Below are 16,004 nucleotides of genomic sequence, written 5' to 3' on the forward strand. Positions count from 1 at the left end.
CTTTCTTGAAACAGAGAAGATGATGTGTTTTGCACATGCTTTTTCTCTGTTTGTTACTATCTGGATGGTTAGCTGAAATTCCCTGCTGAAAACATGAAAAAGCAATGAGAAAAATAATTTGGTCTAAAAAGCCCCAACATTTTCCATGTGAAAAGAAAAAAAAGGTCTTTGGGCCTCATCACTGTGTTTTCTGCAGGGTGGGCAACTGCAGCTGCAGAATATCTCACCTGGTTCAGTGCCAGCTGCAGAACAAAGGCGGGGTCCCAGCCCCACCTGAGCTGTGCCCCCCCCGACTGGTGCTGCGGTGGGGTGTTGGGTTGGTAACCCACGCTCATGGCCACGTGGGGTGGGTTTGCTCTTGGCTAGACAGGGTGAGATGTCTGTGCCTCAATGACCTGTACAGGACAACAAACCCAGGATCCCTGGGCTCCATGGCTTCCCCTCATTTGCTTTTCAAGCAGCCAGTTTCTGGTGTTCTCAGAAACGGAGACTTTGCCCCACTGCACATGAACTTATGGAAACCTCCATGTTGCCGGGTTCTTATTCTGGGAGCCAACGCATCTCCAGGGTTCTCATGTTGACACATCCCTTCTCTGTCACAGCTGCTGGGCACAGCGTTAGGGCTGCAGAAGACCCAAGGTCTGGTGTCAGAAGGACAGCACCAGGCTCTGCAGCTCAGCCCCTGGCCTTGAAGCCCTCCTCGGTGGCCCCAGCATGGGGACGTTTCCCCAGGCCCTCCATGGAGCACCAGCTTGCCCCTTCTCACCCAGCTTTGGAAAGCACTGCCGCGGGGGAGCTCGGTTAGTCTATGATTTGTTGGTTTACCCTATTTTGTGCTTCTTTAAGCATTTTTCCCCATGTCCTGTTAAGCCCTGGGATGTGTAGCAAGCTGGAGGCTCATACAGGAACATGGCCGTGGGCAGGTTTCCCCCTTTTGCTGTTTGATGCATGGTCAAGCTACAAAAAATACTAAGAGAGCCTGGGCTGATTTCCACGAGCCTTAGAGCAAAGGTGGGATGTAAAGGCAAGTCCCTGCAGTCCTCGTCCCGTGGGATTTCGTGCTGGCCGAGCCACCTTGGCTCTCACAGAGCTGTGCTGCCCTGGCATTGAGCCCTGAGTTTTGTGCTAGGTCTTCCTGTGGTGAGGGGATTCATACCTTTCCAAAAGAGCACTTTGTCCAGATTGAAAACTTCCTATGCTTAATGTCCATATGTGCGCTGTAAGCATCTGGGAAGAAAATGGATCCATCTGTTTATAATTTCATATGTATAAATCCAGATTTTTTTATTGTGCCGTAGCCATTGGAAGCAGCTATGAGCCATCCAACATCTCAGCCACAGAGGGAAGAGTTTCGGATTTCCCTGCCGCCAGCACCTCTGTTTCCACAACAGCCACCAAGGATGGAGGGAGGACGTTAAGGTCTCTGCCAGCCGGCACCAAGCTGGCTGATGGAGCAGAGATTGCCACCTCTGGTACTGAAATCATGGACTCTTCAAACCAGACCTGGTCCCCTGGGATGTCTTTGGGTGCCCAAGGTGGTGGTGGCAGAGGTACCACAGACCTACTGCTCACGGACTCGCCGTCTGCTTCAGAAAGTGCTTCCATGAGTGAGTTTTGATAGCTAGCTGTATAACTCAGATCATTATTTAAAGACTCTTTATAAACAAAATACATCCTTTTTATTTTAAAGAAAGGAGGAATAATATTGTATTTGGCACATTCTGTACGTTTAAAAACATTTCACAGAAATGAAAGTATGGATAAATATTATTCTTGTTGGAAGAGGAGGATAGATTTTCCTTGAACTTTCAGTTGAATTTTGCAAGCAGTAACTTCAGGAGTTCCTATATGGAGACCTTTTTTTTCCCCTGTCTTAATGATTTCCTAGTATTAAATATTTCCGTATTGAATATTCACACACACGTTGACTACATCTACTGATAGAGGGATGAAACCTACCCGACTGTTTTCATTTATGTGTATGCAGTTTTACATTTCTTTTCTCCTTTCTCTAGCCTCTAGCAGCAATTATGAACCCAAGAACATCCCAGCTGCAGAGGAGGCGACCCTGCGTTTGGACACCCAGGATGCTGACATGCCCAGTGTGCCAGCAGGGGCACCGGGGTCCCACACAAGTGGCCACACAGCCAGTGTGGCAAGCGACTTTGTCACCAGCACCAAACCCACCAGCTCTTTGGGGAGGACCTTCTCCTCCTTGGGGGCCAGGACACACCATCCTAACAGCTCACGGGAAGACACCGATCTCCTGTCGCCTCCCGGGGAGCCTTTGCTCACAAGCTCCCTCTCTGCCTCTGAAAGTACTTCCAGAGGTAAACCTGTTAGTCTGAAAGTTGGCTGCTTCAGGGCTGGGTGAGATTTTGCATCCCCGTGCTGTTTTTCTTCAGATATGGCCACCAGTCACTATTGGATACATGGATATTTTTATTACTGGCTGCATCAGGCTGGCAGCGGGGCTGGTGGGAAGGGTGGGACTGGATCGCAGTTTTGGGTGAAAAAGCGCAAAACATCGATGTCCTCGCTGCTAATGAAACTCCCGTGCTGGGAAAAGCAGCCACTGGTTAGAAATATGTGCATGTACTTTTTCCCTGCCAGAGACACTTTTGCTGGGGATTTGCAGCTGTCGCCTGGCGCAGCATCTGCCATGCAGGCTGGTCTGTAAGAGAGGCAGCATTTTGGGGGTCCCCACAGCCACGACAGTGCTGACTTGCCCTGTGCCCTTGAAGTGGTCTCCAGTGAGCTCTACCCCCCATGCACCATTAATTCACAGTTAAGCCCATTGCTTTGCAAGTGGTAGTGCAGCTCCTGCTCCTGGTGAGCTAGTGGAATATTGGCATCGCCGGGGTGCGGTCTGGGGGAGCCCTGGGGCAGCATGCCTGCTAGACTTGGGGTAAAGCTGGCTGGGGTGAGCACCAGGCTGGGGCATTTCTGAGCATCATACGGGTGAGGCTGTGTCCAGCCCTGTGTGGCTGGTGCTGGGTGAGGGGCTCAGCCCCATGGCCGTGCCATCAGCCTGGTGCTGAGGTGGCAGCTGGAGTCTCTGGCTTGCCACTAGAAAACCTAACCCAGGCCTGTTTTAGCTCATCCTCCAGATTTGGCTTGAAGTTACAGGTGTACACTCCTGATTTCAGCTTGAAAGAGCTGAAATGAGTAAGTCAGGTTTTGTGCACAGCCTGCAGTTAAAAACCATGGGTTTAAGTTGAGATTTCATGGCCTTTTGTAAGCCACATGTGCTTGAACATAAGGGATTCACCTCTTTGCAGAGCTTGAGAACTTGGTCTATTCAGTTTCTTAATGAACAGTATAAAAATGTACATTACACAAACAATCCCTCAAATGTATAGCTTTACATGTATAATTCCAACCTGATTTTCTTGTGTCTTAGGTGTCAGAAGCAGCCACCAAGCAGTTAACAGCTCAGCAACAGAGAAGAACCCCCTTGCTTCCTCTCCCACCAGCGTCTTCATCTCAGCCACGGCCACTGGCAGCGGGAGGCCCCCGAGCTCGGCCACAGGCAGCAGCTGGTGGGCAGTAGAAGTCTCTACTTCCAGTACTGGCACGTACAGGACCCTGGGCACCATCCAGCCCTCATCCGTGTCTTCTGTGAGAGACACCTACGAAGTTCGTGGGCCCAGAGAAATCACGGATTTCACTGAGAGGGTGGCAGACTCATCGCTAACGCACTCTCACTCCCCTTCGGAAGGTCCTTCCCCAGGTGAGCTCAAGTTAGAAGTGAAATACCCTTTTCCCTGTAAGCAAACAGAGGACTGTTACTGTATCTTGCACTTGCCTGACTTTTCTGTTATGCAGAATGTATTGTTTGAAAGGATGTAGCGTGATTTAGTCTCTGAAATATTTCAGTTCTTGCTTGACCAAAAAATGTGGTTTGGGTTTTTTACAGAAAGGGCACATGTGTGGGAAGTTTCATTAAGCCAAGAAAAATAATTAACTTCCAAATCACGATTCTGTTTTTACTATCTCCAGTTGTTATCTCTATTTTATAGGCAAGAGTACTAAGCAAACAAGGGTTAGATCATGTCCCTACAGCCCCAGGGACTGGACTTCAGTTCCTGCCCTCTGTCCTAACACCTTGGACCATGCTGCTTCCCCGAAATTGAACGAATTCAACAAATTTAAGGCAGCTTGGAATGTGATCTCTGAGGTCTTTTATGCCACGGTTTGGTCCCAGACCCTGCTGCGGTGCTGAAGTGGTGCGATCCCCCTGATCCTCTTTCTTCAAACTTTTTCTCTAAGGCCTTCATGCCACCCAGCGTAGTGCCTTGTCTGAACTGATTTCCAGGCTTTTCTGGGTTGTTACAGCACTTGTTTGTTCTAGCAGTGTGGCGTGCACTCGGGCACATAATGGTGAAATCAAGTGCACAACATTATAAGTTCAACAGTTTTTTTATATTAGCACTTTTCTCAGCATCAAACCATGTTTTTTAGAAGACAGATTTCAATAGGAAGGATTCATGTCTTTGAAAATTTCCTATTTTCTCTGGATTGACATCTTTTCTCTATTTTCTACTTGCTGCCTCTGGGGGTTACTGGAAGAAAGCTCATTTGTTTATTTATAATTTCACATGTGTAAAAATGTAAATTGTTTCTTTATCACGTCTTAGCTACTGGAAGCAGCCATGTGTCACTCAGCATCCTGTCAACAGAGAGAAGAACTTATTTCCCTACCAACAGCGCCTCCGTTTCCACAGCAGCCACCAAGGGTGGAGGGAGGACGTTAAGATCTCTGTCAGCCAGCACCAGGCTGGCCCAAACAACAGAGATTTCCACCGCTGGTACAGAAACCATCAGCTCTCCAGACCATACCTCATCCTCTTTGGGTGCCCAGGGTGGTGCTGGCAGAGGTGCCACCGTGTCATCCACGGACCTTTTGCTCACAAGCTCACCAACTGCTTCAGAAAGTACTTCCCCAGGTGAGCTCTGACTGTCCTGTGGGGCTTCTTCCTGTAGATCTCAAACATCTGCTCTGTATGGAGGAGTGAGGGCATGCTAGAAGGTGTTAGAGAATGGCATTGGGCATTATGGAGGGAAATTTCAACTTCCAGAGAAAAATGCATTAGCGGTTTTTTGCATTTAGTTACAAGAAAAACTCAGCCTTACCGCAAGAGCAGTCCTGTGGCCAAGCAGGAGGCCACACCAGTCATTCCTGACTACCACCCAGGGGTGCAAACGCTATATTTACTGGTGCCATAGAAGCCTGCTGTGCTATGTTTTGAGTGTCGGGGTGTCAGGTGCCGCTGTAACCCTGCCTCGCTCACTGCTGGTGCTGTGGTGGCAGTGTGGGCACGTGGGCCCCGCAGCTGGACTGCGGTGCTGGAAACTGTGGCAGGGCAGCAAACCCAGCAGTGCCCCCATGACTTATTCTAGTGCCTTCTTCAGGGTGTCCTCCTGTGAGCAGCAGAGTCATGCACCAGCAAGGGTTGTGTCTTCACAGTTAGCATTTTCTCTGGGTTTAGATCTTCCGTCATGTCACATCTGTGCCATCAGCCTAAGGGTGGTGGTGGAAGAGAGCATGCCCACCTCTTTCTAGCTTAGGGTGTATAACTCCATTTTGCTTTGCCCTTTCTCAGCAGAAGGGGCCTCAGCAACAGGAGGACGCCTGCCCGATGCTCCTCTCACCAGTACACCCAGATCAGTGATAACCACCAGTGGTGGGGAGAGGAGCACAGCACCCATGTCAGACACTCGTGCTGCATCCAGCATGGCAGGGAGCTCTGCTCCCGCTCCACCCCACACCAGCTCCATGGACGTGGTCCTTCTGCCATCCTCATCAGCAGCAGAGCCTGGGAGGCAGAGCGATGCTTCACAGAGCAGTGCTGGACCTGGTGAGCTTCCAACAAAGCCGCTGCCTGCATTTTCTCCCAGAATTTCAGTGCCTTCACCTTCACCAAGTGCTTCAGGTGTGTCTTGTGGTTTTCCAGTTTGTGTGGAGGACATCCCATCCCCTCACCCCCGGTCCGAGCTCCCACTCTCCCTTTCCTAGTTTTAAACTAGATGTGCCTTTTTAGTAAGCCAGATGTATGGCGAAGGGCATCTGAGCACTGTGTGGCTGGTGAGGTACTTGCCTCACAGCACTTGGGGCAGCGCTTCCCATGTTGGGAGCTAGATGGCCAGGCAGCTCTTCTGGCTGCCGTGGAGCCTTGACCTCCGCCCTCAAGCTGGGGGAGCCTAGCATGAGATGTGGCAGGGGATCAACAGACTTTTTGCGTTTCATTATCTCCCAGTTATTGTGCTTCAGCCTCAGCTCTGCTGCCAGGGTCACACCAGAGCTGGTTTGAAACCCACTGGTCCACCCAAGGGAATTTTCTGCAGGACGTTCAAGGGCAGGACCTACCTCCCTGCCACTGTTCTCCTTCAGAAATGCCATGCTCCCCAGTCTGTTTTATTTTTCTGATGTTAAAGTACAGATTGCCTGGGAACACCACTTAGCAAATAAGTGATGCTGGTCACCAAGTGCCACCTCCACTGTGGAGATAGAAATACTCAGATTTTAGTCCCTATACAGGCCTCAGAGGTATTATTAATATACAAAATAAGTATTTTTTGTATATATCTATGTATATCTCTGCTTTGCAATTCCAGAGAGAGGAAGAAGAGTTTCTGGTGTTCCTACTGAGACCGTGTATGTCTCGACCACACTCTCCAGCCACAAGAAGGAGACATCTCAGGCTGTAGCTAGCCGTGGCACGTGGGGCACAACGGCAGAAAGCCCCATGTCTCACCCAGACACAGCAGAGGAGTCCCACACCGGCCCCCTCCTGTCCTCCACGGCATGGCCTGGAGTGGGACATGTCTCGTCTGGCCGAGCAGGGTACCCAGAGCCCAAGGTCACCATTTCATCCAGGGTCTCTACCTACTTCTTAGCCACCAGCGAACCTTCCAGTGAGTTTTTCTGAACTCTGCGATGGCATTTGAATTTGAAAAAACCCCACTGCCTCTCCCTTCCCCTCTTCCGTGGGGCTGCTATGACTGCCAACACGTGTCAGAGCTGTTGTGGGTGTTGTGGGGAGAATTTGTAAGTGGTGGTGATTCTGCTCCTTGGAGTTGTGTAACTACAGCTGTTGATGCTTAACAAAAACTCTCAGGAATGCGATGTGTAGCTTCTTGCTGTAGGACACATATACTACCTGCCTGTGTTGGGGCAATAATTATAAATAACATAAATATGCCATTATGACTCTAATGGTACTGATTGTCCTTCTGTATTTGGACAGTCCTGTTTCTTTGGAGTAGGCTTTGTGTGTTAAATCCATATTTAAGGTGATAGATATATGAGATCTACTTAATCTGTATTTAATCCGTGTTTATCTGCACAATGTTATTGATATGCATATGCAAACAGAACTATTGTAGGGCTCACAAGTGCTCTCTGCTCTGAGATGATAAAATCAGATGCCTGCTTTTCAATCCCATTCCAGCCGTGGGCAGCAGCCACCACTCCCTAAGCAGCTTGAGTGCCAAGGAAAGTGTGTCCAGCCCCGTCACTGGTCCTGCATACGGTACATCCACATCTGCCGGTGGTGTGGAGAGGATGCTGCACTCGGTGTCGGACGATGCGCTGGCTGGTGCCATGGAGCACTCCACTTCCTACGCTGAAACTGCCAGCTCTCCTGCGTCAGCTCGGCTGGTGGCCGTGGAGCAGAGTGGGACAGCAAATGCCTCTGCCAGCAGTGTGGGCTTCACGGGCTTTGCGACAGAGACGCTCTTCACACATTCTTCCAAGATACCCACTGACTCTTCTTTCCAGAACGATCTCACAGGTAAGCTCATGTCTGCCAGTGTACGCTGCGGGGCGCGGGGAAGTTCACTTTGTCCTGCGTATAATTACCTGTGTTGCGTACATAGTTCTCCTTCATTAGTACATGCAATGCCACCTGCAGGTTCACTCAGGAGAATGTTTTCATCAAAGAACTCAAAGCCAAACCCCACTTAGCTGGAAAATCGTTCCAGAAGGGAACCCATGAACCCAAACAGGGATGCTCTCCTGTTTTGATGGCCACATTATTTTTTTGCATCCCAACTGGTTTCTTTTGGGTTATGCTTTCACGAGTGTTTCACGATGACCTAAGTCAATTGTAGAATTAACATTTTCAATACCCTGGTTTTTACTTTTAAAGGTTACTGAACTTAGCTGTACATCTGAAATTTGTATTATAATATGTAAGATTTGCTGCACCTTTTATGCTGAATGATCTGAATTTTTGGCAGACTGATGTGCTAGTTGTTTAGGATTTCCTGACTGCAAAGTTTTCAATCATGAGTTCATGATAAACTGCAAATTAACATAATGTAATAATTTCATCCTGCAGAGGCATGAAGTTCGCTGTGTCTAAAAACAAATTGACTGAATAAGTCGGATGTTCTTTAGTTGGGAACGGAGTATAAGAGGGAGGGGATATAAGTTTTCTAAATTATGAGTGATAAAAAGAACAGATGGGTTTTCCTGCTTAGCTTGCCACAAAATATCATGGAATGGTAGGTGCTCAATCACGTTAGAAAAGCAATACTGGAAGAACAGTATTTTAGAAACCTACATGTTTCATGGGAGCCTTGTGTCTATCCGAGTTTACCAATTTAGAATCTAGTAAGGAGTGCAGAAGACTCCTAATTGGATACCATGCTTGGATGGTGCTCCAAATTTTGAGAAGAGCACAGGCCAATTCACAGACAGAGTGTTTCATGTATTTAGCAAGTGATTTTAATACGACATCTAAATACTTTCATATTACTTTGTCTTTCTAATACATTTTGTCCTTTTACTCCAGGCTTTTCAAGTAGCCATCAGCCAGTCAGTAGTGTCGATGCTGAGAAAAGGACCTCGGTTTCTCATACGGATGGCACGTACATTTCAACCACATATACCAGAGGAGGAGAAAGGACCCTCCTATCTATCTCGAATAGCAGCACCTCTGCTGAGTCCTCAGAAAGTTCCACCTTTTTTACTGAAATTTCCAATCCTTCTGATTCATCAAAATCTTCTGTGGCACAGGGCAGGAGGGGCAATGTATCCAGTGATGGCAGTTTCATGGAACCATCTACAGAGCCATTGCTGGTACACTCTTCCAAACTGTTGACTTCTGCTTCTGCAGGCAGCGTACAAAACACAACTCTCTTCAACACTGACTCTGAGTTGCTGACCACTAGCCCGTCATCTCTGTCTTCATCGGCACTTCCAGCCTCTTCCTCACTCTCGTTGCTGCATCACTTGCCGTCATCAACACCACCACCAACTGATCTGTTTACATCATCAGAACCATCTGAGCCGTTCTCGCCCTCTGTGTTGGCATCTTCACCCCCTCTGCAGGCTTTGTCATCCTCCTTGCCCACTTCCTCATCGCTTTCCCCATCTTATTCATTAGCATCTTTATTGCCCCTGTTTTCATCACCAACATCCATCTCGCAGTCCAATGATAGTGATCAAGCAAGCACCTCTGTAGCTACAGCTGTGGTCAGGCAGGTGCCCTCCACAGCTGCCGTGGCTGGGAGCTCGCCCAGAGGGACCAACAAACACAATGTCATGCGTCAGCCCCAAAATAGCACCACCTTCACCTCCTCTGGCTCTTCTTTCCCTACGGTGCCCATGGAACAGCTTGGTGGACGCATTGTATCCATGTCCACTCCTGCGACTGTAAAGGAGACTGCCTCTCTGGGAGCCACCACTGCCCAGGGGGGCAGCTTCGGGAAAGCAACGCCACTGCTCACCATGGCCAGCGATGCCTCACGGTCTGGACCAACGGAGGCACCCCTTAGTTCCTCACCAAGTGCAACAAACCACAGCATCATTGTCCCTGCAGTGGCACAGACCACGGTGAAACCTCCTGTGCTGACAACGGCGGCCAGTCACCAGCCAACCTCAGGTGATGCTAGCACTGTGAAAGACCACAGTGCTCAAACACCCACTGCCACGAAGCACATGTATACCACTGGTGAAAGCACAGAAGCTGTGGATCCCACCACTGCAAGGCCTCATAAAGTCACTGAGGAAAACACCCCTGTTACGAGTTCTTCTGAAGCCCCTGCAACCAGCAAGACCACTGTGACCACTGTAACTACTTTGGCTGCTACCAAACCAACCACCATTCCTCCATCAAGCAGCACGACTGGGCTGAGGATGTCATCTCCAGCAACAGGTAACATGTCTAATGGCACTCATCAGTCGTGGGGCCAGGGATGAGGGGGGCAGGAGTGCCTGGCTCCCCCTTCTAGGGTCTTTAAAGGGTTATGTATGTATGTATGTATGTATGACAGGTCTGTTGTCAGCAGCGTTTGAGGATAAGAGCTCGGTCTCCATGTTGATATTTTTAAGAGTTTAACAACCAAGCTGAACTTCTCGAAGAGGGTGAACGTTTTGGTGAGCGTTTCTGATCGAAACTTTAAGCTGAAATTTGAGATTTTTAAGAAAATAAAGCTGCCCTTCTAGGTAAATGTAGGATGCATTTTGTGCTTGTTGATCGATTGACAATATCAACTGATATTGATCGATATCTATCTTATTCATGAGGAAAGAAGGTTGGCCAGCACTTGATGTTTCTGTCGGAACACCTTCTGTTATTACAACCTATGGTCATTTTCTCCCCACTAAATAATCTCCTACTCAAGGGCCTGTTGCTTCTCCTGGTAGGCTATGTATCATAGTCCCGATGAGTGTGTTGTTACAATCATTTACTACCACTGCCAGGCTCCTTATCTTCTCAAGTAAATGTATTGACTGAAGTTTTATATTAATGGGAATTGACTGTGTGTTTAAAGTTCAGGAGCCTGGCCCTTCTGCCACTGTGGGATATTGTGAGTGCTAATTGCATTAATGTCAGTGAAATACTGGCAACAGTATATATTACATCCAATAATTAAATATTTAAAGGTTATTTCTCAGGCTAATTTGCTTTAATTCTAGCTATGGCTTCTTGCAAAAAAAAAAAATATCACTGTAGGGTAATGCATTTCTTTAATAGAAAAAATAAGGTAACATATCCTTTATTCACACTTTTGCCAAGTTACTCTTTCCTTTAAATACTGAGGTTTGCCATTTACCAGAATGCAAAAGATCCTTCTGCTGCCTTGGACATGGTGCTTTGTACGTAGGTGCTCACTGCCATGAGAGAAGAAGCTGCCCTGGGTCCCCCCCACTGTACAAAACTCAAACTGAAGGACAGCAAAGTGAAAGCCAATGTCTTAAAATATGCCCACTCATTTCTGGCTGCTTGGATCAGAGACATGAAATCTTCTCACTGATGCTGAGGCAGCTGTGCCAAGCTGGTGGAGACATGGAGATTGCATCAAATGGTGTGTCCCAATGTGGAGCTCGGCTCGGGACTGTCTGGTCTGCGCCGTCAGAAATGCACACGTGGGTTTGGCTCGGGCACTTTGTGCTTTGCCTGCAAAGCCCATCCTTCCTGCCTCTGCTGCAGTGCTTCGCTGCAGCCACAGAATAGGGACGGGTGGTGTGTGAGCTGCCTTGCTGGCCTTGTGGTGCCTTGTCGACAACAAGTCCACAGTCCTGCCTACAGTCTGCCCTTGCACACACATGTGACATGTGCTTGTGCTTGTGAATCATAAACACAGCAAGAGAAGCATTTTTGAGCAGGACATGGTTGGTTTTTTTTTTTTCAAAGGGATGTATTGGCTATCTTCTCCAGAATTTGTAGTTTGAGTTGGCTAATCTATGAAGTATTCGAGCCTACAGTCATTAATTCCCAGATACCCTGTATTTCACAGTGGGTGTCTGCTCCACAAGCCCTTGCTCACCCAGAGGGAAGGGCATTATGAGCGGTGGCACAGACAGATATTGCTGCTGTGGCTGTCCCCAACCTAGCACTGAGAAAGCTGCAGCTCTGGTAAAGGAGGTGACAGCAGCCAGGGCTGTCTCCACCATTACTGGGTAACCTACAGACTGCACCAGTGTTCAAGCATTAGCTTTGGATCATGGAAACAATGTTTGGGTGAAAAGGACAGGACTTTGGTGAAGTAGCTTGTGCTCCCGTGTCTAGCTCTGGCTGTCAAGGTCCCTTCTTCGGTCTCTCCATCCATAACTGTAGGGTTGTTTGTCTGTGAAAAGCACCCTGAGATCTGCAGAGAAGCAGTGCTGTAGACAAGCTGAGTGTTCATATTAACATGGATCAACACTGGATCCCAAGGGCTTTTGAATGAATATTCAAGAGAATGTGATTTCTATTTATTCTTTTGGCTCTGACAGAATAATTAAGAACAGGATAAACAGTAAGTGCAAATAATGCAATGAAACATCTGATAATGCTCAGCAGGTCACAGAAGAGAGGCCAAGCTGACCTTTTTTAGCCCAACAATTGATGATTTTTATGATTCTTTAACTATAGTCTCATTTTTTTTCTGCTTTTATAGATGTTGATAAATGTCTTTCCAACCCTTGTCCTGCGCTGGCCACCTGCAACAACACCCGTGGCTCCTATATCTGTCAGTGTCCTCTTGGATATGAGCTGGAAAAAGGAAAGTGCAATTTAGGTAAGAAAACGAAAGTGCAATTTAGGTAAGAAAACGAAAGTGCAATTTAGGTAAGAAAACAAAAGTGAAAAACCAGGGGAGAAAAAGATGGAAATAATTATCTGTAATCTTCTAAAATAAATTAACCTCTGCTCAGACTAGTTCAGGGGCTTAATGTTCCTCCCAACCACCACTTCTAATGAGAGCCTTTTGCTGTTTATACCAGTGCAGGGTCTAACGCCTGTCGTGTTGGGCTGCCCTGGGGAGCAGGCTCATAGCTGCGGGTTTCTTAAAAACATAGCAACAGAGCGGTGGGGCCAGGCTGGTTAGTGAAGGACAGATGTGCCTCCTCTGTTCCTGATGTGTCTTACAGCCCCCCAAAAGCAGTTCATTGTAGCTCCCAGCCCTGCAAACCTGGGCGACAGCGCTTGGCTTGGGATGTGAGTGAGGCCATTGTGTAGCCTGGCTTCGGAGGGATCAGCCATGTGCAGAAAATTAAGCAGCCGTGAAAGCCTTTGTGAGATCAAGGTCTTGTTTCGTACCTTCTAGCATTTTTCATGTGGCACAGTTATTAGTTGGATCTCAGGTTCTGAACCCCTCCTTTCTGTGAGAGGATTCTCAATCTCAAGGATTTACAATGTCCCATTGTAAAGGGAAATTTGTTTTGCTTGAGTTCCTTCTGACCCTTAATCAGCAAGGATTACAGGCATGGAAATTTTGCTAAGGAAACATGGGTGAGGTGTCTCTGAAGGGTGTTTTGAAACATTTCTTTGAATTGGAATGTGTCAGCTTCTAACTTAGAGTTGTTTTGATTATGCCTTGAACCGGGATACGGGCAGACTATGTAAATACTGTGAAGGTAATTCTCATCTTATTCTTACCCAGAGTTGTTACATTAGATCTCTCTGATGTAAAATTTGTGGTGAAGATAGGCTCTGTGGATGGGAAAAAATGGGAAAGAATTGGAGGCTTTGTAATGTCATCTGCAACCATATTTATTTTGCTGGTGGAACATAAAACTGGAGACCTGAGTTCTCATTTCCACCAAGTATCTCATGACACTTAATACAAGATTTAGGGTTATTATCTCTCTGAGTCTGGATAACTCAGATTATTGCATTCTGCTGCCGTGAATCTAATATAAATCTAAGCATGGAAAAATGCATCTTTTGGATCTCTTTTCAGATGTCGTTGCTCATTCTGTCCAACAATTTGAAAAAATGAAAATGTCCTTTCTGCAGTGCTTTATTTTGACTTGCTGATTTGCTTTCCTTCCATTGCAGGGAGGGGTGAGAGATTGGATGCATTGACCCCAAAATATTATAAATAGCTTTGGTACCTGAAACTGTCTTGTTACTAAATCTACCCCTCTCTCTGTGTGTTCAGGGGTCCTTTTAAAGTAGCCTGTGTTTCTATGTGAAATGTGTGAATGCTGTGGTGAAATGCTGGCTGTTCAGCACCATTGAGCTCTGGAATTTGACTGGGGCTGTGGGAACATCACAGCAGCTTTTTGGAAAAATCCCAAGTCTGGGACTTTGCTTTACTGGGGCAGTGACTCTCAGACATGAGTTTTCTGTCCTCTGCGTGAAGGGGTTTTCCAGGCAGTCTCTCATGTAAGGCAGATGAAACCACAGCTACACACGGCACAGACACGTGTGTTCTGACTAAGTTGTCTTATTCTCCTTTTCAGTAAGAATATTTATTGGCCAGGTCCCTCTGAAGCTTAATATTACCCATGGGAAGTACACAGAGCTCCCCCACATCGAGGGCGAAATCTTGGCGATGGTGAGTGTCATTGCTGGGGCTTTGGCGACGCTGATGGGACGGGTCCCCTTTGCTCCTCCTGCAGTTGTCATGGGAAGCCATGAGACTGTAGCAATGAGACTGTAGCATGGATTTAGCTGTCCATCAAATCATCGAATCACCCTGGTCTGGTGTAAGTAGGATTGGTGAGATGTATGCTTTTAAATCTCATCACACTTCTCTTCCCTGTCCCGCCCAGGCTGTCAAGACTGCAGTGGAGAGATTTGGCTCCTGTGGGTCTTAAGACAGCATATCTGCCCAGAAAACTGTGAAGCCCTTTTCATTGTGTGGCTGGGTTCACGCTTCTGTAGCCTCCATCCTCTCCTAGTGTCTCCTGGCTGCATTGCCTTTTCCAGACCTTGAAGGGGCATTAGTGCTCCTCCAAGGTCAAGCATTAAAACAGTAACCCTGGGCTTTATCCTTCACCAGTAAATCTCACAGGTGCTGGGACGGGTTGAACTGCGGCTAGTGCCACCTTGCTCTTAGTCAAACCCCATGGGATGAAGCACAGCAGCAGCACCCACCCAAACATACCTTCCTCTTAGTGGTGGAGTTTCCCAGCCATGCTGCCACAAACATGTGGCCCTCGATCAGCTGAAAGCAAGTGCTGGGTGAGCTGGTGGCTTCCCCAGATGCTGTGCCATCACCTGCTCCAAAAAGACCCCTGGGATGGGGATGTACATCTCTGTGCATTTTTTAGCCAGATCATTGCATGTGTGAGTCCACCCTGTTAGCAGGTCCTGGGCTGGCTGCAGTTCAGCCCAGCTCTTTTTGGGGTAGGTGATTTGGAGATGTCGCCAAAGGATGGGGGAGTTCGAGTGAGTCACCTTGATGCTGCCTGCATGGTTTGTGCTGGGGAGTGAACACAAACAACTGCCTGGATCCAGCGGGAGGGAGGCTCTTTGGAAGATGTGCAGTCTCTGAGGGTGCCGCTTTGAGCACAGCCTCACACGGGGCTCTCTCCCTGCTGGCTCCTGGCTCACCCTCAGCCTTTGTGGTTGTTGCACAGTGGGGCCCCAGGCAGATGCTCATGTCACAATGGCCAGATCTTCATTCCTGTCCAAGACTGCACGGTGCTGATTTTAGCCGTCCCTTGCTGACAGCAGGACGGCGCATCTTCCTTATCGAACAGATGAACTGCTGGACACTCAGAGCCCCCTCGGCCTCAGCAGACAGCTCTGGCAAATGAAGGGGATGGTGTCAGTGACCCAGAAGGGCCATCCTGTGCTACATCCTGCTGGGCTGCCTCCCTCCGTCATCCTCTGGGGCTCTAACAGCTGCTCTCTCCTTCCTTGCAGCTCAATGCATCGCTGTCGGGCTTGCCGGGGTACCACCACTCCACAGTTAAGGTGACCAGGTAAGGCTAAGGCTACCACGGGAAAGTGAGAAACTTGAGCGTTCGGGATATTCAACGTGAGATCCACTTTCTCCATTCTGAGTCAGTGCTGGGCTTGATCAATCCAGCCTGGTGGTGGCACAGAGCATGGGGAATGCCAGACCATCTTGTCTGGCTCTCCCAGCATCCTCCTCCTGGCCTGAGTGCCTTGGGGATAGGCTTGTGAGCTGCCCAGGAAGGATTTATGGCTGGTTTCAAAGTGAGATACCAGCATCCTTCCAGCCCCAAATTTCCCTCTCTGTGTGCAAGTTTGTCCTGTTTTTAAGGTCTGTTACAACGCACGGCTGTTTCGCTTGTGTTAATGAGAGTCCTA

General features: G+C 48.1%; 1 protein-coding gene across 3 annotated transcripts in view; it reads left to right on the forward strand.

The window, feature by feature from the left end:
- HEG1 (heart development protein with EGF like domains 1) overlaps positions 1-16,004 on the forward strand; it is a 56,138-nt gene that overhangs the window by 21,829 nt on the left and 18,305 nt on the right. Inside the window, exons 5-16 of one of the 3 annotated variants that reach the window (XM_037397552.1) lie at positions 603-800; positions 1,299-1,607; positions 2,016-2,330; positions 3,404-3,733; positions 4,641-4,949; positions 5,607-5,936; positions 6,619-6,918; positions 7,455-7,796; positions 8,802-10,166; positions 12,394-12,513; positions 14,183-14,277; positions 15,594-15,652. In XM_037397552.1, coding sequence (XP_037253449.1) covers positions 603-800; positions 1,299-1,607; positions 2,016-2,330; positions 3,404-3,733; positions 4,641-4,949; positions 5,607-5,936; positions 6,619-6,918; positions 7,455-7,796; positions 8,802-10,166; positions 12,394-12,513; positions 14,183-14,277; positions 15,594-15,652 — 4,072 coding nt within the window. The remainder of the gene's footprint in view (positions 1-602; positions 801-1,298; positions 1,608-2,015; positions 2,331-3,403; positions 3,734-4,640; positions 4,950-5,606; positions 5,937-6,618; positions 6,919-7,454; positions 7,797-8,801; positions 10,167-12,393; positions 12,514-14,182; positions 14,278-15,593; positions 15,653-16,004) is intronic. The other 2 variants (XM_037397553.1, XM_037397554.1) reach the window with 2 other exon arrangements.

This window comes from Falco rusticolus, chromosome 8 (genome assembly GCF_015220075.1).
Source record: "Falco rusticolus isolate bFalRus1 chromosome 8, bFalRus1.pri, whole genome shotgun sequence".
In the NCBI taxonomy this organism is placed as follows: domain Eukaryota; kingdom Metazoa; phylum Chordata; class Aves; order Falconiformes; family Falconidae; genus Falco; species Falco rusticolus.